This window comes from Rhinoraja longicauda, chromosome 40 (genome assembly GCF_053455715.1).
Source record: "Rhinoraja longicauda isolate Sanriku21f chromosome 40, sRhiLon1.1, whole genome shotgun sequence".
Classification (NCBI taxonomy): domain Eukaryota; kingdom Metazoa; phylum Chordata; class Chondrichthyes; order Rajiformes; family Arhynchobatidae; genus Rhinoraja; species Rhinoraja longicauda.
The window spans coordinates 16,435,234-16,456,838 of record NC_135992.1 but is presented as its reverse complement, the minus strand read 5'-3'; the positions used below and the strand labels follow the sequence as shown (position 1 = coordinate 16,456,838).

At 45.7% G+C, this 21,605-nt stretch overlaps 1 protein-coding gene across 1 annotated transcript; it reads left to right on the top strand.

Annotated features, from left to right (window-relative positions):
- Nucleotides 1–333: 333 nt before the first annotated feature.
- LOC144611506 (uncharacterized) lies at nucleotides 334–20,879 on the top strand. The gene is given in 10 exon segments (XM_078430641.1): nucleotides 334–594; nucleotides 597–721; nucleotides 2,542–2,604; nucleotides 3,533–3,587; nucleotides 4,086–4,150; nucleotides 5,181–5,243; nucleotides 8,171–8,252; nucleotides 18,024–18,125; nucleotides 18,392–18,479; nucleotides 19,607–20,879. Coding segments are annotated over 10 exon segments (1,395 nt in total). The 5' UTR covers nucleotides 334–575; the 3' UTR covers nucleotides 20,340–20,879.
- Nucleotides 20,880–21,605: the final 726 nt, after the last annotated feature.

The following is a 21,605-nucleotide window of genomic DNA, read 5'->3' as shown; positions in this document are numbered from 1 at the left end:
TCATGCTCGACCATGCCCTGGTCCAGGATCTGCAACAAAGGGCGAGGCGGCGCCTGTCAATCACCCGCGGGGGCGGGATCATGGGTGAGTGACGTGCGACGCAACCAATGCGTGATCCCACGCGTGCGCGCTGCGTGTTGGCGGCGCGGGGCGAGTGTACCCCTCCGCTGCGCCACCATGGCCAAAAACATAGTGCGCTCGCACTGAAGGGAATAGAAAGCGAACGAAAGCGCTCAGAGCGAGAGAGAAGCGGTTTGTTGTGAGGGGCGGTGGCTGGAAGATCGGTGGGGGGAGAGGGGGGGGCGCTGCCCGCGGGTACGTTGTTGGCCGAGGCAGGAGGAGGCGGCGCAGGGACACGGCGCGGTGAGGAGGGCGCCGCCATTTTGTGTTGTCGAGGTCGGCGGGAGGCGCGCGGCCGCGCTGCGGGTGACGCTGGTTACGCTAGTTACGCTAGTTACACGGTGATATATCAGTTATAGTAGTTAGCAGCGGCGACCGGTGACCGACCACCAGCCCGTCCGACCTCCCGCCCGCCCGCTTGGTTCGTCAGTTACCGGCGAGGAGCCGCCGCCGCCATGACTCAGTTCCTGCCGCCAACCTGCTGGCGCTGTTCGCGCCGCGCGACCCCGTGCCCTACCTCCCCCCGCTAGAGAAACTGCCGCACGAGAAACACCACAGCCAGCCCTACTCCGGTATCGCCCGCTTCGTGGCGCACTTCGAGGTGAGGGGGGGAGGGGAGGGAGAGGGGGGAGAGTGGGGGTGGGGGGAGGGGAGGGAGAGGGGGGGAGGGGAGGGAGAGAGTGGGGGGAGGGAGAGAGAGAGTGGGGGGGAGGAGGGGAGGGAGAGAGTGGGGGGGAAGGGGAGGGAGAGAGAGGGGGGAGGGGAGGAGAGTGGGGGGGAGGGGAGGGAGAGAGTGAGGGGAGGGAGAGAGAGAGTGGGGGGAGGGGAGGGAGAGAGAGAGTGGGGGGAGGGAGGGGAGGGAGAGAGTGGGGGGAGGGGAGGGAGAGAGTGGGGGGAGGGGAGGGAGAGAGAGAGTGGGGGGGAGGGAGGGGAGGGAGAGAGTGGGGGGAGGGGAGGGAGAGAGAGGGGGGAGGGGAGGGAGAGAGTGGGGGGAGGGAGGGGAGGGAGAGAGTGGGGGGAGGGGAGGGAGAGAGTGGGGGGAGGGGAGGAGAGAGAGAGTGGGGGGAGGGAGGGGAGGGAGAGAGTGGGGGGAGGGGAGGGAGAGAGAGAGTGGGGGGAGGGGAGGGAGAGAGTGGGGGGGAGGGGAGGGAGAGAGTGGGGGGAGGGAGGGAGAGAGGGGAGGGGAGGGAGAGAGTGGGGGGGAGGGGAGGGAGAGAGAGAGTGGGGGAGGGGAGGGAGAGAGTGGGGGAGGGGGAGAGAGTGGGAGGGGAGGGAGAGAGTGGGGGTGGGGGGAGGGAGGGAGAGAGATAGTGGGGGGGAGGGAGAGAGCGGGGGGGGGAGGAGAGGGATGGAGAGAGTGGAGTGGGGGGAGGAGGGAGAGAGTGAGTGTGGGGAGGGGAGGGAGAGAGTGGGGGGGAGAGTGAGGGATGGGTGGGGGAGGGGAGGGAGAGAGGGGGGTGAGGGGAGGGGAGGGAGAGAGTGGGGGGAGGGGAGGGAGAGAGTGGGGGAGGGGAGGGAGAGAGTGGGGGGGAGGGGAGGGAGAGAGTGGGGGGGAGGGAGAGGGTGGGGGTGGGGGGGAGGGAGAGAGATAGTGGAGGGGAGGGAGAGAGGGGGTGGGGTGGGAGGGGAGGGAGAGAGTGGAGGGGGGAGAGTGGGGGGGGGGAGAGTGGGGGGGGTGGGAGAGTGAGGGGATGGGTGGGGGGGAGGGGAGGGACAGAGTGGGGAGCGGAGGGAGAGAGTGGGGGGGGAGGGGAGGGAGAGAGTGGGGTGGGGGGGAGGGGAGGGAGAGAGTGGGGGTGAGGGGAGGGAGAGAGTTGGGGGGGTGAGAGAGTGGGGGGGAGGGGGAGAGAGGTGGGGGAGAGGTGGGGTGGGGTAGAGAGGGAGTGTGGGGGGAGAGGGAAGGGGAGAGAGATGGGGGGGTGGGGTGTGTGAGAGGCGGGGGAGGAGTGAGGGAGAGAGGTGGGGGAGGGGGGGAGAGGGAGGGTTGGTGGGGGGGAGAGAGGAGGGATGGGGAGATGGGGTAGAGAGAGGGGAGGGTGGGGGGGAGAGGGTAGAGAGAGGGGAGGGTGGGGTGGGAGAGGGGTGGGGTAGAGAGAGGGGAGGGTGTGGGTGAGGTGGGGGCGAGGAGAGGTGGGGGGAAGGGGAGCGAGAGAGGTGTCGTGGTGGGGAGGGGGGTGAGAGAGGAGTGGTGGGGAGGGGGGAGACGAGAGATGGAGGGGAGAGGTGGGGAGTCAGAGAGGGAAGGGGAGAGAGAGAGAGAGAGGGGTGGGGGGGGGGGAGAGAGAGAGGGGTGGGGGGGGAGGGGGAGAGAGAGAGAGAGGTGGGGAGGGGGAGAGAGAGAGGCGGTGGCCAGCACCTTTCATGTGGATGTACTGTGAACTGTAGTTTGATCATCTTCAACCGCTCATGTTCTCCGTGTAGGACCCCAGAGATGCCCCTCCACCGACAAGAGCTGAGACTCGCGAGGAGCGCATGGAGAGGAAGGTGAGAATGGAGCTGGTCTTCATTTGCGATTCAGTACATCGTCAGTGGATGGGCCAGTTAGTGGCTGTGTCTGCAGGCATCGTCAGAAATACCTTTGCTGTAATTTTGATTTGGTTGCTACTTCCCTTTCATAAGGTCATAAGTGATCGGGCAGAATTAGGCCATTCAGCCCATCAAGTCTACTCCGCCATTCAATCATGGCTGATCTATCTCTCCCTCCTAACCCCATTCTCCTGCCATTCCTCCCATAACCCCTGACACCCATACTAATCAGGAATCTATATCTGCCTTAAAAATATCCGTTGACGTGGCCTCCACAGCCATCTGTGGCATAGAATTCCACAAATTCACCAGCCTCTTGACTTAAAAAAAATTCTCATCTCCTTCCTGAAGGAACGTATTTTAATTCAGAGGCTATGACCTCCAGACAGTGACTCTCCCACGAGTGGAAACATCCTCACCACATCCACTCTGTCCAAGCCTTTCACGTAGTTTTGTATTCCTATTTTCCCCCTTATTTATTGAGGAATAAAACTTTGCTGGTGATGTTGGGTAATGAAATCACAAACCTTTCGGCCATTTGCCCGTATCCTCGGCCTCCTTGGACATTGCATTTTATTACAGCATCATCATCACTGGGGCAAATCAAAGTCTGGATCATTGCAAATGTATGGACAACGTCTATTGGTAGAAAACCCTTGTGCATTTTACTGCTCAGCTGGGAATAGAACCGAATGGGCTGTTTAACATAATCGAGTAATCTCTGTTTCATACAGCTTGGCCAAATTCGAATTGAATGCTAAAAGTGCCGTTAGGTAGAGCGACTGTCAGTTTCATGTTCCTGCCTGTATAATACTTCCCTTACGGCATTTTCCACTGCTGGGGGTTGACCTGTGTGAAATTGAAGTCTGGGATTTTCCTTCTGCAGAGACGTGAGAAGATTGAGAGAAGACAACAGGAAGTTGAAAATGAACTTAAGATGTGTAAGTGTACGGATGAGTCGGCCGTTTTGTGCTCAATGTGTAGTAAATGCAACTTGCACTGTCCTCCTTGACATGCACTTCAAGAAGGGGTTTGGTTTCTCAACACGGGGATGCATTAATTTTACACCACTTATATCGGAATTATGAGTGGTTGTCTGCAGACACTTGAAGACAAATAAATCATATGGTTTAACAGGCATACTCTGCACATAGCTTCATGGTCTTCAGGTTTAACATGAGAACATTTAATTTGGAATTAGTTAAACTTGATTGCTTTTTGCATAGTCTGTTTATATAAAGCCTTTTAACATAGTAAAAGGTTCCAGTGTACTTGTCAGGGATACATTGAACTGAGGCACAAGGTGACCAAATTTCCATTTGATGAAGTGGATTTTAATGGAGGACAAATGTTTGAGGAGGAAATTCCAGAGTTTAAGCATGCCAGATATGGAATAGACCTCGACTGACTCAACTAAGTGCACATTTTATCATTGACAGGGGATCCTCACAATGATCCAAATGCACAAGGCGATGCTTTCAAGACTCTGTTTGTTGCCAGAGTGGTAAGTTTTCATCTTGTGTTCTCTTTTTTTTCTGGTGGGGCAGAGGTGATTGATAGAATGCTGTAGGAAGGGTGGTACTAATTTAGGCTTGCATTCAGGAGCACCAACAGGTCTTGGTGAAAGGAGCATAAGTGATCAGTGAAACGGTTGCCTAGTCTATGCTTGGTCTCTGCAATATAAAGGAAGCCTCATCGGAAGCTCCGAATGCATAGTTGGTAGTTTTTGGGACAGGGTACATCAGTACAGTGGTTGTTATGGGACAGTCATACTTGGACGATTGATAGTCATAGGAGTAGTCATACTCCTACTCCCTATGTGGGAGCAGATAAATTTAAATTCACATAATTATATAAATTTGGATAATAGGGCTAATATCATGAACAGTGGCCATGAAACGACAGCATTGTAAAATATCTGTCCCATCCCAAATGCCACCCTGGAATGGAAGTACATCGTAGTTTACGCGTGACTCCATATTTCACCCGTCAATGTAGTTGATTCTACTGCCCTTCAAAATGGACTAGTTCATGGGGAACGAACGGATCACCACATACAAGCTTTACCATTGATGTCCACATTTATTAGTAGATTGACGTGTAGATCTAGCTGGTTAATTTATAGCATAGTTCCAAGGAGTTTGTGCCTTGCTTTTGTTTTGCTATTATACTCTTTGTGGTAGTTGTAATCTTATTCTCATCACTGGAAAATCCTGGTTTAAATAATCATAACCCTGAGACTGATATGTGATGTTTTGGATTTGTACTTAATTTCGCTTCTTCTTCATCTTGACTAATTGTGCAGTGGGTTTATTGCAATTTGGTGTCATCTGAATCAGGAGGTGACTTTGAGCACAAGCTTCGATTGCTCTGAGAAATGCTGCAGGAAAACTGCTGCTCCAGTGGAGAGATCAATGGCAACTGCCTGAAATACACATTTTTAATTAATTTGCCATAAGAATCAGCCATTGCTGCACATGTGAAAATGTTTTAAAGATGTAAATAAGTGGCTCACTGTTTCCTCTCTATGACAGAACTATGACACAACAGAGTCCAAGCTGAGACGTGAATTTGAGGTCTATGGTCCCATTAAAAGAGTAAGTACTTGTGAGACAAGTATGTTTTAAACTGTGTTATTAAACTAAGTAATAGTACTCCAGAACGGTATATCACAGGATTAGGCCCTACGGCCCACATTGGCCCTACTGCCCAGAACGGTATATCATTAGGCCCTACGGCCCACATTGGCCCTACTGCCCAGAACGGTATATCATTAGGCCCTACGGCCCACATTGGCCCTACTGCCCAGAACGGTATATCATTAGGCCCTACGGCCCACATTGGCCCTACTGCCCAGAACGGTATATCATTAGGCCCTACGGCCCACATTGGCCCTACTGCCCAGAACGGTATATCATTAGGCCCTACGGCCCACATTGGCCCTACTGCCCAGAACGGTATATCATTAGGCCCTACGGCCCACATTGGCCCTACGGCCCAGAACGGTATATCATTAGGCCCTACGGCCCACATTGGCCCTACTGCCCAGAACGGTATATCATTAGGCCCTACGGCCCACATTGGCCCTACGGCCCAGAACGGTATATCATTAGGCCCTACGGCCCACATTGGCCCTACTGCCCAGAACGGTATATCATTAGGCCCTACGGCCCACATTGGCCCTACTGCCCAGAACGGTATATCATTAGGCCCTACGGCCCACATTGGCCCTACTGCCCAGAACGGTATATCATTAGGCCCTACGGCCCACATTGGCCCTACTGCCCAGAACGGTATATCATTAGGCCCTACGGCCCACATTGGCCCTACGGCCCAGAACGGTATATCATTAGGCCCTACGGCCCACATTGGCCCTACTGCCCAGAACGGTATATCATTAGGCCCTACGGCCCACATTGGCCCTACTGCCCAGAACGGTATATCATTAGGCCCTACGGCCCACATTGGCCCTACTGCCCAGAACGGTATATCATTAGGCCCTACGGCCCACATTGGCCCTACTGCCCAGAACGGTATATCATTAGGCCCTACGGCCCACATTGGCCCTACGGCCCAGAACGGTATATCATTAGGCCCTACGGCCCACATTGGCCCTACGGCCCAGAACGGTATATCATTAGGCCCTACGGCCCACATTGTCAGTGCTGAACACGATGCCAAGTTTAACTTAACTCCACTGCCGGCATGTGATCAATATGCCTCCTTGACCTACATATCCACATGCCTATCTGACAGCTTCTTCAATGTGCTTCTCTCGTATCTGCCGCCAACCCTGGCACATGTTCCAGGCACCCACCACTCTATATAATAAAAACCTGGCCCACACATCTTAAAACTTTGACCATCTTATTTTATGCCTCTCATAAATTTATTTTTCTATCTGGTCTCCACTCAACCTCTGATGTTCCTAAAAAAAACAATGCTACTTGTCCAATCTTCTTATTGCTAATACCCCCTAATTCAGGTATTGTTCTAATGTATGTGTAAAGAGCCTTGGGGTTTGTTCCATTTCATTCGCCCATTTCATGGCTCCTGTTGGCCACTTGAATCACTTCCTGCTTTCTTTCAATTTCTCAAAGGCCATGTCTGACTTTGTCTTTCTAAACTGTATGCTTCCTTTTTCTTTTTTTTACCAAGTTTACTACCTCTTTGGTCATCTAAGGTTCCCTTATCTGGCCGTCCTCACTGGAACATGCTGGTCCTGAATTTTATTCATTTGTATAACATAACATAACAAAACTTTATTGTCACTCGGCACAACACCGAACGAAATTTCAGCAGTCACAGCAAAAAAAGAAAAGAACACAGGACACACGACCCCAACACAAACATCCATCACAGTGACTCCAAACATCCCCTCACTGTGATGGAGGCAACACAACTTCCCCTCTCCTCCCCCCGCACCCACGGAAAGACAGCTCGACCCCTACCGAGGCAACCGACACGCACAGCCCCCGCAAGGGAATGGAAGGCCCCCCGGCCGAGCCGCCCCGGGCACTGAAACGTCCCGCGGCCGAGCCGCGCCGGCGATGTTAAGTCCAGCGGCCGAGCCGCACCGGGCACCGAAACGTCCCGCGGCCGAGCCGCACCGGGCACTGAAACGTCCCGCAGCCGAGCCGCGCCGGCGATGTTAAGTCCCGCAGCCGAGCCGCGCCGGGCACTGAAACGTCCCGCAGCCGAGCCGCACCGGGCACTGAAACGTCCCGCAGCCGAGCCGCACCGGGCACTGAAACGTCCCGCAGCCGAGCCGCACCGGGCACTGAAACGTCCCGCAGCCGCACCGGCGATGTTAAGTCCCGCAGCCGAGCCGCACCGGGCACTGAAACGTCACGCGGCCGAGCCGCGCCGGCGATGTTAAGTCCAGCGACCGAGCCGCGCCGGGCGATGGAAGGCCCCGCGGGCGAGCTGCGCCCGGGGAAGAGACCTAATAAAAGAAAGGTTTCCCCCGCCCCACCCCCCCAACACACCCACCCCCCCCCCCCCCCCCCCCCACACATACACAGCCAAAAACAGAAACAAAAACCATCCCAACACCGACACAAAAAAAAAAAAAGACAAACAGACTGCCAGAGAGCCGCAGCCGTTAGGCGCAGCCAACTCCTCCCAATGCTACGTACGTCCTGAAAGGTATGAGAGTGCAGCAAGACCCCCTGGACAGGATAGGAGCACAGCAAATAAGTAAATAAATTATTTCTGCTGCGACTGACTGTGCACTTGGTTATGAACATGAGTGTCAAATAAAGTCATTGGTGCTTGGCTGCAAGAGCAAACCAATTTGGGTTTTTTTAAGATCCTGTTTAAGTGTAAAAGAACATGATCATCTATGATTGCCATTTAATTTTTTTCCTATCTTTCCCCTTTTTAAAACATTTTCATTGCACACACCTGGAGATGCCTATTGTTTGTTTTTATTGCAATACTTTTATTTACTCCAGTTTTTTGTGTTTATATTTAAACAATTGGATTTAAAATTCTTGATGTGCTTTTTGGTTCCTTTCTTAAGATCTACATGGTATATAATAAACAGACTGGAAAGCCTCGTGGTTACGCTTTTATCGAATATGAACATGAGCGAGATATGCACTGTAAGTAACTTGCGTGTGTATGGGGTGGGAAGGGCTTTGGGTAGCTCGGTTTCACTTCAGCTAAGCTGTATGTTGTACACATTCTGGTTGTGCAACATTAGGCTGCTTGCTGAGTGCACACCAGCCATCAATTTCTTTTGCTTCCTGATGACATCAAACCTCCTATTTGCTGGGATCTGCTCCAGGATGGGATTTAATTAGAGAAAAGCTGGGCTTGGCTGGTCACTGATTATGGTGGTCCCAAATGCACGTGCAACAACTTCTTCAAAGTTACTTTTATTTTTGCACATCAACCTGTACGCAGTGTGAGTCTTGCAAAGAGCATTTGGAATCAAGTGAATAGAAATGTTTAGAGTGCCAGAGGTTTAAACCACTTATAATCATGTTGTGATGTGTAATTTTCCTTTTAAACATGGCAGCATATTGGTTTGTTAATATACGCAGTTCTCCGCTCAACTGTAGGATTCAAGCAAGATCTTTTAAATATCCATGTAAGTTTAATGTCTTACGATGGTAAGATGAGGCAGGATTGCTCACGGCAGACAGGCGCCACTCGAGTTGGCAAGAAGCAAGTTTGAATGCACCTTGTTTCCTCCAGATTTAGATCACATTATTGGGGCCGAGCTGAAAGGTTGAATTTATAGCATAGTCTTCATTAGTGCTTTAAGGTACAGTGAAATTCATTTTGTATACTTTAATCTAGGGGATTCAGATTTTTATCAGGCATAAATGGAGTTACCTATAATGTTGAAATTGCCTTTGACCCCATTTATTAAGAATTCTGATTTCCTAAGTAATGTCGGCCTAAATCTTCAAACTCGTCACTGAGCTGTTGGAGGATACAATAAACGTGTGGCCATCAGACCTGCCCTGACAGGCCTGTGTACTGCTGGCAAAGTTGCATGCAACACTTCTTTCCATATTGTTGACAGTGTTTAGTGGGACTGCTTGTAAAGCTTTGATATGAGCACAGGGATGCAGAGTCATTGACAGATGTGCCGTACTTAGCCACCTGAGAGGACCATGGCAGTTTGTCATTACTAGACCTTTCTGGTTGATGTCCAAAAAGGTAGCTTTTTAGAACAAAAACAGTGGGCCTAAATTTGATCTCTGAATCCTAAATATGAGACAGTGGGAACTCCTTGTTAATGTGTTGGCAGCTCTTTCACTGGAGGAATATCATTATATAGAAACCCATCTCCAAAATGGTTATAAATTGGCCTGCCATTGCAATTTGTGACAATATCACAAACTATATATATATATATATGCATGGTGTAAAATTTCACCATTGCTTGAAGATTGAAAGGCCAACCTTTGAATGTTGGAGCAGATGTTTGGAATGGATAAGTACAGCTGATTCCTGATAGATGTGCACATGTGCCAGTAAATGTTGGGTCTACACCATGTATTATCCCTAATTTAGTGCATACATTGCAAGTAACAGTTCGTTCTGTAAGTAGAGCTTGGGGCTGGTATGTTTATCAAGACTCGGCTGTATTTGGTCCAGTATGGGTTTGCTGACAGTCTGGTGAGAACTGTTCAGCATTGTTACACTGGTGATGGATGGTATGGTAAGTATACTGTTTTCTTCCACTATATTGGAAGTTGTATAGTATTGATAATAGCATGTTGCTAATTATCTGTTATTACTTTATAATGCTGAGGACTTGCTTCAAAGTTTTTGCTCAACTGGACGTTTATTTGTTGAGTAACTGGAATCATGTCCTCCCCTTTACTGTTCTTAATGGGGGGTGGATTCAAGAATTAATTGTGATTGCCGCAGATGTTGCTAAATGCACTTGGATTTCTGCCCCATGGTTTCCTAGATTTGAAGTGATTTGGGGAATTGATTGTAGGACCTGTGCCAGGGTGTAACATAAAATTAGAATAACTGCTACCTGGCTGCCCTAAAATGTAGTATATTAATCTGTTCACTTTATTAGGTTCTTTGGAGGATTTTTTTTTCCCCTTTGTGCACTGCTGTTGCTTTCCTTTCCTGATGGGAAAGGCTCAAGTGAGTTGCTGTCTTCAGTGAAACAGCAGCATTAAGGACATTTCCCCCTTTCATTTAATTGAAGGTCTACTTGTCCTCATGAATCAGTCCAAGTATTCACACCATCAGAAATGATCTGTGTGAAGACCAAAGACTAACAACGGCATGATACCAATTGATATTTGAAGTTGTTCATTATGGGGGATTGGTCTTTTTTGTACACTTTCAAAAGTAGACCTTTTGCACCATTGCCCCCTTTCACTGTTTTACTGGTTGACATTGGCCTTTAAATGGATTGTCAAAATTGCTGGTATTTGAAAATTACAAATTAGGTTAATGAATAATTTCATTTGGGCTCCATTCAGTAGGGGCTGAATTAAGTGGGCCATAGAATAGTTGAAGTTGCAATTTCAGACCATTCTCTTTCTATTACTGTGCTGTTTTTATTAAATTACATTAGAAATTAATATTGAAAATTTTATTCTGGACATGCAATATTTTTGTTGCCTTGAAATATGGGAAATCTCCAAATACAGGGATTGTGCCATCATTTAGTTCAAGCATATCTGCACATTCCATGTTTTACTCTTTGGAGAAAATTTACATCATGACATCTAAATTGTGCTTGGTCACAAACCATTTTGTGAAAGGGGTCTCTTGGTGCTTTAAGTACATAGTTTGTTTGTGAATTGTGCACTGTTTGCAAGCAGGGGTATATTAATTCTGTGTTATTTCTATTGTCACTGCAGCCACCATTCTGATGGCAAATGCCACTGCTGGCTTGCAGCTGATGCTATTGCTCCCCTTACATCTCATTGTATGGTTGGTATATGGGTTTGTATGATGGGTAAGAACTCGCAATACATCACCACAATGAGAGGAAAGAGAGACTAAAAAACAATGAATAGATCTAACTCACTCACTGCAGTTTAGGTGAGGTTACACAAAACACAAGGTGATTCAGTGGGCATAACTGAGGGAGGATACTGGCTCTTTTGCTGCTTGTTAGGATGTAGATCTTTGGGGTAGGCAAACACAGTGGCTTGTCCCTCATTCCTGTCTTTCGGATATGCACCTTTAAAGACCTTTTTAAAAAAGTGGTTGCTTTGTGTAACTGGGAAGGATAGCACAGCAGAGTGAGAACATTTAGTCTTGAAGATTCTGTTCCAAAATGGTCAGTGGTCATATGTTTTCTACATTAACTGTGTTAAATGAGTTGAACTGATTTCACCAAAGTGCTGTTAATTTTTCTTGACCTCAGGAAGGTGGTTTGTGCCTTGTGTTGGTTGGTGTGCTATGAGATTGGAAGGTTTTGACACATTCAGATGTTTTGCTGCTGCTGGAAAACCACGGAACATTTGTTAGAAATCTGTTCATGTGTAGATAGGTTCAGTGTTGAGAGTGGTTAGTATTACGAGGCCATTTGCATGGAGAATCTTGCTCCACAGAAATTGACTTTCTTTTAATTGTTCCTTAAAGAATGGCGGAAAATATATATTTTAGACTGTAAAATAAACCAGAAAACTGCGAGCCAGTTACCCAACGTTAGCTGTGGAAATTCTATGTGCTATTTTAGTATCCCCTGGAGGTTTGTTTTTGGAAATGGGTGTGTGTCTGACCTGCTGTGTTCCTCTGGTGCTTTTTGTCTAAAGAGTGCAATATGGTTATTTAAATGTGTTTAAAATAGTATTTGAGTAGTATGCAGTTTGTGCCAGGGTTTTTAGTGATGCCATGGACATTTGAAAGTTTGAATTATTAGAAGTCAGCTTTACCTCGGGCTTGTTCTGATTTGCCGATGTTGTCTTTTGTGTTATGTGGGGAAGGTTGGACTTACAACAAGGAGGCAGCCATGATCACATCATTGCACTTCTGCACCCCTGCATACAGCGAGAGTAGAGCAGCGTTGCTTAATTTTAAATATCGTTCTTTATGTTTTACCCTGTACTTTTTTTTGAGGTCTTGAGTAGTGAATAAGGGCTATACTTGATGTAGGCCTAGCATAATCAAATACATTTGATTAGTAGTGAATAAGGGCTATACGATGTAGGCCTAGCATAATCAAATACATTTGAAACTCAAATTTTAATTATTTCACATAGGTTTTTAATTTTTGCATTCATATCTGTGGATAGAAGGGCCAAGCCTTCAAGAAACACATTTATGTGCATCCACATACAGATTAGTGTCATTAATTTTACAAATATTTTGCTACCAGTCCATTGTGTCCGCTTTTGACCACTGAGTAGAAAAACAGTCGGCAGCTATCAATTTGATTATTGTTAATGTAGGGTTGTGGGATTTAACAAGCCCCTCTAACTTCCTGAGTTGAAAGTCTAGAGAGTTTACAACGAGTAGGTTTGTAGACTGAGCTATGACTTTTTAGTCTGTTAGTTTGGACAGCAGTTGTGAAAGTCTGTCAGATTAAATCTTTTATTTTTGTTTTCTAAAGTTGACTATCTTGGATTGCCAACTATGGCACTGCATCCTCTGCATTGTGCGTGTTGCCGAAGGTTTTTATGGGAGAATGTTAATTGTAATGTGAAGGGGCAGCTAGAGAAGATTTCTGTTTCCTCACTAACACAAACTAAACAAAGTAGCTGTTTCTTTGGTTTATAATGTGAATTTTCAGTTGTACCACCATGTCTAGTTTTAATTTCTGCTGTCAAATAGTGAAGTAGGCTTGGTGTGCCTAATGGCAACCATTTGTGCTTCATCCGTTGTACACAGAAAATGATAGTATGAGTTGATTTGTTTGGCACGACTCTAACTCCGGTTTGATGAACTTGGTGTTTGATATCATTGATTTAATTTGCCCTAATGTCGTTCCCTGTCAGTTAGAAAAATACGTGTAATGCTGTCCATTTTGCAGTTTGTTGCAGGCAGACTAAAAGATAGCTGGTCTAGAAAGTGCTGCCTTTCGATAAATATTCTTCTTTGCCCATGTCTCTGATCCCGAGTATTTCCTTGATTATCAGCTGCATTGTATAGGTGGTTGTTCGATTGGAATTAAAGCACCAGCTTTCATCGGGCTATCCCACCCTTCTATTTTAATTAGGCAAGAATAGTTGTAGCTTTCAACGCAGGTGAACTCTCCACTTTCCTTAGGAATTTAAAGGGGCTTTCACCATTAGCTTTCACCAAAGGAGAGAGGGTGACAATTATGGATTGAATTTGTGGACAGCTCAGCGCAAAGGTGCACATGGCATTTGCATAACTGAAAATAATTGAGGAAAGTAGGTATTTTGGAGGTGAAACGTGGAGGCTAATTTGTTATCCATGGTACGGATGTCTTCAGTCGACTCCCTTAGTGGTAAAAGTGCAATATCTTGCAGTTTAAAAATCTTTTTTTATATTGGCTATTCTCTAAAAATATATTTGTAGAAATCTGGTAGCTAATCATATCCATTAATATTTTTTGAATTTGTGATCATCAGAATTGTCAACAAGATAATCTCACAAATTGGTCATCGAGAAAACTGGCCACTTTTCAGAGATAAAGTGCTGAACAATAATTTAACTTGACATTTATAATCACTGGAAAGGTTTGCAGGCGGCATTAATAATGTAGCAGTCGTAGATTTCAGAGCTGCAACATCTTCTTTGGCTGGGCTAGGCTTTATTTTTTAAACTTTAAAACCCTTCCTTTTGAACATTCTTGAATGATGTTCCGAGGTTGCAGTGCGATGGAAACTTGCTCTTTGATATCTTTATTTCTGTCTGGGTATAAAATACTTGCTTTTGTGTGCTCTCTGTCTTTCTATTCTTTTCTGGACATTCCACTAACAAAGGAAATGTTTGAGCAATCCACTGTAAGCCAAGCTTCTGGGAAACATCACATAAACTAAACTGTTTGCACTCTGAGCAATAATGTGCCTAATGACAATGTGATGGAAGCTTTAAAAAAAAAAAAATCCAGTTTTTTTTAACCCTCAACACGTTCTTACCTTTTACCCTGACATCTTGCATTTAAGTTTTTTTATAAAGCTCTGAACTTAGATTGTGGGCCTTCAAAAGAGGATTCTGCAGCTCAATGCCCATTCATGTGTGCCTAAAACATTTACAGGAGATTTTTTAAACATAGAGCCATTTTAAAAACAAATTGTTCTAAAACAAAACATGCTCGGCGTGTAAGTTTGAGCCGAGAGCTCAGGTAAGCTGTGTGAAGGGATTCCCCGTCTACATCGCGGAGGCCTTTGATACTCCAAGCAAATGGAGGCTTGCGAGAGCACAGAAGCAATGCTGGATTGGTAAAACAGGGTATTTTAACGACATTGGTAAAACACGGTAAAAGGTTTCTTTTTTTTTAAAGCAACGGGATTGTCTGGCTTGTTGAATTTTTCATTATGGATCGAATGTTCAAAGAATACCTGGTATTAAAGAGGGAGACTTGCTATCTCTGCTCCTTGGTTTGGAAGGAAACCCTGCTTTTGAGAAAATGTATTTTGTGTAATAACTGGGACCTGAGTATCATTTGGAACTTCATTCCATGGTTAATGGTAAGCTGAGATGTACTGTGGAAATGCTACACATGTTGTACCAGCTGGTGAGGCTGTTATATATCTACAGGTGTTAATGTAGATCCTTGAAATTACCTGGATCTAACGTCTACAAGTTAAAGTTCCATTGACAGACATGGATTAATACACAGTCTAATTGTCTAGATATTTTGAAAAGAAAACAAATGAGCAAATGGATTCTCTTGCTACACTGGTTAGTGAGCAAGTTATGATCAGTCCCCCTCTATACTTTTTTAAAGATTCACATTTTTTTGTTTTTGGCACCAGTGTTCCCTGCCCTCTCTGCGCAGCACTAGAAATTTCAGCAGATCTGTCCACTTATTAATATATTTATTCTGTTCAAGCTTTTAACTGCTGTAACATTACAGTCACTGTTGCTGGTAAGTGCAGCATATTTTGGATGTACAGAATCGCCAAGCTTGTAGACCAAAATGCTGCAGTAACTCAGCAGGTCAGGCAGCATCTCTGGAGAGAAGGAATGGGTAACGTTTCAGGTCGAGACCCTTATTCACCAAGCTTGTAACTACACTGCAGTCTAGTTATTTTGTAGTTCTTGCAATAGGTGACTCCAGTTATCTGCAAGTGTGAAATTGTGGAAAATGTTGGTATTAACACAAACACAGCATTCTTTAAAAAGATTCTCCAAAAAAAAGTATTAAATCCCAGAAGTGGAATGTTTCCTTCCAGATTTTAACATATTACAGATACACAAATAAACAGCTTTGTAACTGAAAGTAAGAGGAAAAGTCATTCATGGAAGAATCTCATTGAATAACTCCCAGCATCACTGTTGTTAACACGAGTATTGTCTGTTTTCCATTTTGTTGTTACCATGACCTAGGGCTTTAATGAACTTAATGGTTGCTTCTAGGATATTGTGTCATCTTGTGTCCTGATGAAAGGGAAATAAATCCTTCAGTTTACCAATTGGGAAGGTCATTTACCTATCCTGTATCTGCTTTGATCTGTTGCAAATTGAAAATTAAACTGTTATACATGCAACATGGACTTCAAGACCATACAAAATTACTATCTCTGGAAAGTTCTGTTCATCTCTCATGTAAATATGGTGTTAATCTAAAACATTTTGAAAATCCCACAGGTGATGGTAAGATGGTACTTGGCATCTTTACAATTGAACTCTCCTGAGGTCTGATTACATGTTGAGAATGTAGTTCAATGATTCTGCACAAAGGATAATATCTTATCACTTGTACGTGGTCTGTTGAAATGTACCCTATGATGCCCTGTGCCAAGTAACAATGGTTTGTTTTAAATAACAACAATACCATTTAATGAGCGTGTTGAAGAAAAATAAGGTAGAATGAGTGGTTTTAATTTACTGGAATAACGCATCTGGTGGTAAGACACACAAATCCCATTTAATTTGTTCTCGTGGATTGAGTTTTGTAGATGTTGGTGTTCTTTGGACATTCGGATTGCTGATTGCAAAGTAAATCTGGAATGAGGAAAAAAGCCACAAGTCAGACATTTTTCGCTGATACCGTTTTAAAAAATAAGTAAATATATTATCCTTTGACTATGCTTGTTAAAAGTAATCAAACGCCCGATGTAGAAAAATCTTTTTTAAAAAACCCAATCGCTGCTGAAAGCAGGTAAGGTGCAGTAAGTAAAGGATAACTCCTCAGCAGCAGAAAGTTACAAACAGTGGAAGTCGAAACACTGAACATTGTACCATCTGTTGGCGAGATAGCGCATCCCGATTTTCATGAGTGCAGGGGGCTAAAGTGCAGTTTTTGTAAGTAAACACAGGTAAAATCTCTTTTCTTTTGTTAGTGGTGCTGTGTAGTGCTTATATCAATTTATTTTATTTTTTCTCTTTGTCCCTCCAGTTCCTGTTTTTATCAATTTTTCTTTCTCCCTGGTGGTGCATAGCGGATGGAACCCTATTAAACAAATTAACACAGGATCTTGCAACCCTGGTCAAATGGCCCAGTTCTAGTGTGGCTGAGAGTATAATTCCATACTACCTTAGGTGCGAGTAACACTATGAATGAAAGTAACGGACTAGGATGGAAAAAAAAGATATATATTGGAATTTTTCCTCTCCTGAATTTGTGTTAATTCTGAAGGAGGAGCAGTTTGTCCTTTTTTCCTGAAGAATCTTAGGTTTTAAATCGAATTCAGCAATGAAATGGTAATGTTGCCCTGAAGAGTAAGGGTCTGGTTAGATTGAGATCAAAGCCTACCAAGCTCAAAGTGGCAGAGCTTGTGGTCTTCGACCAAAACACGAGACTAATTCAAAGATGTTGCATTGTGAATGTTTTTCCTTGTTAAGTGTATCATGATGATGTCTATTATACTGCATCTAAAGAAGGACCAGAGTTGGGGAATAACTTTTCTCAGATTTTACTTTGGTAGCATATCAAGAATATTTGAAGACACCCCACCACCATCTAAAAAGAAGTTGCCTACTCTTGGGGGAAAGTGGAAACAGTTTTCATATTTGACTCCTTCCTTTCCTGTCTTATTGATTTGTTTGCCACAGTGGTTAGATCCTGATTTAAGGCCATAAGTGCACTTGTGTACTTGTGAAACTAAACTCCACTCCTTTTAAGTTGGGGTCTGGTTGAAAGTAGTCATGCTGGGGTGTAGGACACTCTTGGGTCATTCTTGAATTGTAAGTACCGTTAAGAATTTTGACTCCTGAGGTTGAACAACGTTACAGTTGAGTGCTGTACACAAGGGTTCAACCATTCCAAATCTGTCCTGAACAGCCAGCGGTACTTTTTTTCTGTTTTTTATTTGTGGGGCCTAAGTACCCCCTGAATCGACAATATTGTTTGAGTGAGTGAGTGAGTGTGCTTGAGTGATGGATTCAATTAACAGATGTTCTAATAGATGTTTTTTCCCCCTTTCCAGGATTAGATCTCAATGGTTCAATGTTGTATACTAGCTAGGGTTGGCTCCTTCCTTTTTCAATGTCACTTTAAAATATCCTAAATGTGTCAAAATTTAATTCCATTTGAAGTCAAATCGCAGTTTACTGGGATTCAGTGCTGTATTGAGAAAATGAGGAGCCAGCCCTGAATCTTGCATTAATTTAACAGCCTGCTTTCAAATATTGGAGGAATGGGGGCACGAAACAGAACTCTTCCCTAAAAGGTTTTGTTTCTGCATGGATAGTTAATCTTCCTTTTCTTTTTGATAAGGGGGGTGGGGATGGCGGTTGGGTGGGGGTGGCCATGTTGAATCCCACTGACTTGTAGTTGCTGTTGTGGGCACGCTCTGTTGCAGCTGCATACAAACACGCAGATGGCAAGAAGATTGATGGGAGGAGAGTTCTGGTTGATGTGGAGAGAGGCCGCACTGTCAAAGGATGGCGCCCAAGGAGGCTTGGTAAGTTTAACAGCTCGTGCTACAGTTGCCTGGTTAGTCTGGTGCAGTGGTATCCAACCTCAACCCCAAAACATTGCTCCTTTTTAAAGCTTGCCATGATGCTTGTTAATTACAAAATGCAGGAATTGCTATGATTTTAAGGAGTACAGAGTGGAGCCTGTGCCAAAGGCTGAGGTTTGAGTGTTGTGCTGGGGGTGGGTGGTGATAGGGCTGTCGGTGTGATGGCAGCATGTTTTGTGTGTCTGACGTTTGGCTTCTCTCTGCAGGTGGTGGGCTTGGGGGGACTCGCAGAGGTGGTGCAGATGTTAATATCAAACATTCAGGTCGCGATGATGCACCACGGTATGATGAGAGGTAAGCGTGTAACCAAGGTGCGCAGTCTCGCCAAACACAAAGGGTGGTGGGGGTATGGAACAAGTTGCCAGAGGAGGTAGTTGAGGCTGGGACTATCCCAACATTTAAGAAACAGTTAGACAGGAACATGGATAGGACAGGTTTGGAAGGATATGGACCAAACGCAGGCAGGTGGGACCAGTGTAACTGGGACATTTTGGCCGGTATGGGCAAGTTGGGCCGAAGGACCTGTTTCCACACTGTATCACTCTATGACTTCACTAAGAGTCATTGTTAAATGAACTTGTAGTCCTAGTGTTAGTCAGGCCAGCCCACTCCAGTATCGCGTTCAGCATTGTGGAATGTTTCTGCCCTACTTGTCTGGAATTTCATTTTACCCTTGGGTGGGAAGGCAGGGTATAGCCTTCTAGTAGCTGCTTCTCCCAGAGCGGGGAACTAGCTTGACTTTATTTTAATGCTTTGGAGCCCAAAACCAGAAAATCAGGCCATTGGTTATGTAGTTGAATCTTTGAGCTTGTTAATATTTGTAGCTGCCACAAGCAACTGCAGTGTGGAAGGCGGGCTTGGAATTTGCTGTTGTGGGAGAAATGTGGAGTAGGGGCTGTTGGATGACTTTGGGTTTTTAGTGGATACCAGCTTGGATATTTATTTCATTGTCCTCCTGTTCTGTTGCATGTTAATTGAGTTTAGTTTTGAGATGCAGCTTGAAAATGGGCCCTGCAGCCCATTGAGTCCATGCCGACCATCAATCTCCCATTCACACATTAGTTCTAAACTCTCCCTTCACACCAGAGACAATTTAGAGAGGCCCGTTATCCTCCAAACCTGCACACCTTTGGGGGAGTACAGTAACAGTGGTTGTGTGCGTGGACTAGCAAGTAGATGCCTCTGATCTCAGAAAAGTGAGTTCACATCCCATCGTGTACACAAGCTTCCTAATGCTCCCCACCTTGCACTCTAGTTGTCCAAAGCACACAGTTCCAGCTGTTCCCCACTTGTGGTTAGCTCTTCTACTCCTTAAAGTAGGTCTCCGAATTCTTGCACCAGGCCTGCCCTCTTCCAAGAGTGAAGATGGGTCTGAAGGGAATCTTTGAACAGTCTGGATTAATTTATGCTTCTTCTGACAGAGACCGGGATCGAGAGCGAGACCGGGATCGTCGCGAATGCAGTGAGCGCAGCCGTGAACGGGACAAGGAGCGCGAGCGACGTCGAACCCGTTCCAGAGAGCGGCGGCGCCCTCCTCGATCTCGCAGTCGGGAGAAGGAAGAGAGGAAGGTCCGCAATAGCCGTGAGCGGAGCAGAGAGAAAGATAAGGATAAAGATCGGGATCGCAAACGGCGCAGCCGTAGTCGTGACCGTAAGAGAGAGCGAGAACGTGACAGGGATAAGGATAAGAAAGAAGAACATCCAGACGTAGAACAGCCTGAGGCGGGCGACGCTCCTCACAATGAAGCACAGCAAGTGGACACGGTCTGTGAACCAGTCGAACCTAAGCCTGAATCTGAAGAGAAGATTAGGGAACGGGGAGAGAGGGATAGGGAGCGGGACAGAGATAAGGAGAGAGATAGAGACCGGGATCGAGATCGTAGGCGGAGCCACAGAGACAGGGACAAGGATCGTGACCGGGATAGGAGGAGAGACAGGGACCGGGACCGTGATCGAGATCACAAGCGAGACAGAGACAGGGAGAGGGATAGAGATAGGAATAAGGAAGCTGACAAGCTGCAAGATAATGGGGCTTCAGAGCAATTCGAGGAAGGCAGTCTGGACTTGTACATTGACCTGGAGTCACAGCCTGCAGAAGGATACATGTTGCCTGAAAATGGTTACCAAATGGAGCCGCCCGCAGAGGGTTACTGAGAAGGCCAGTGCAAACTTTTAAAAGTGGACCAATATTTTCATTTTCCTGTTTAACAGAAATCCAGTTTTTGTGTTGGTTTTATGCTGTAGGGAAGGAAGGTTTCAGCGCGAGGTACTCGTTTTTTCTTAAGATGGGTAAGTTTTAGTGACTCTTTCATAGCAGATGATTTGGAATCCTTCTCAAGCTTTGTGAAACTCAACTGGTGAATGTTATCAAATTCCCTTTAATGGTCTAATACACAATAAACCCAGTTCTCCAGCTGTGTGATTCATTTGTGTACTTTTATGTACAGGTGTCCATCAGAGAGGTCTTGGCTTGGGTGAACATTTGCTGTATTGTGCACCTGTGAATACATCAGGTATTGAATTGCTTCTAGTGAGTATAAGACCCTCATAGTCAAGGCTCCTGTTGCTGCTGCTGTAATAACTGTATTGCAGTCTTCAAGGTAATGGGTTACAGGAGAAATGGGCAGTTTGGTTGAGATATCTGCTCCCATTAAATAGTCTGGTTCAAATTTGTCAATAAACCTTTACGTGTCACTGGTGTTTGCCATGTCTTTGGTGTTGTATTTTTGCTGCCCGTATTTCACGTTGCACGCCTGCCTGAGGGTCTCGGGTGACCATTAGTCTTTGGGCCAAACATCAGAATGTGCTTTGACAGAATGTGCGCAACTATGAGGATATTTGCTAATGATTCGATTCATGGATAGCGACATCACATCACGAGACCTGGACCACATTCACCAAGGATCGAAGTCCAAAGGTCACATTTTAGGGGGTGGCCTCAATATTCAACAAAGTTGCCATTTAGAATTTTCCTAGAATCCACTGTATGGAAGTCATGTTTGACCAGAACCTTGTTTGCTTTGTTGTCACCTCCTCACTAACAATGATCTATTCTATATTTTTCTTGATCTCCCCCCTCCCCTTTGATGTCTCATTCTCACACCTTTCACTTTCTTATCTCTATCTCCCCAGAATCTGTCTGAAGAAGGGTCTTGACTCAAAACTTCACCCATTCCTTCTCTCCAGAGATGCTGCCTGTCCCGCTGTTACTCCAGCAATTTGTGTCTATCTTCGGTTTAAACCAGCATCCGCAGTTCCTTCCTACATGTTTGGTCAGAACCTTGTTACTGATCCAGTTACTTATAGTATCAAAAGTGGTCACAGTCGTGTTTTATTGTCCTATGTACTGAAACGGAACAATTAAATTTTTACAGCAGCAAAAGAGGTTTGTAAAGACAGTAGTCAATAGGTAATGTAATA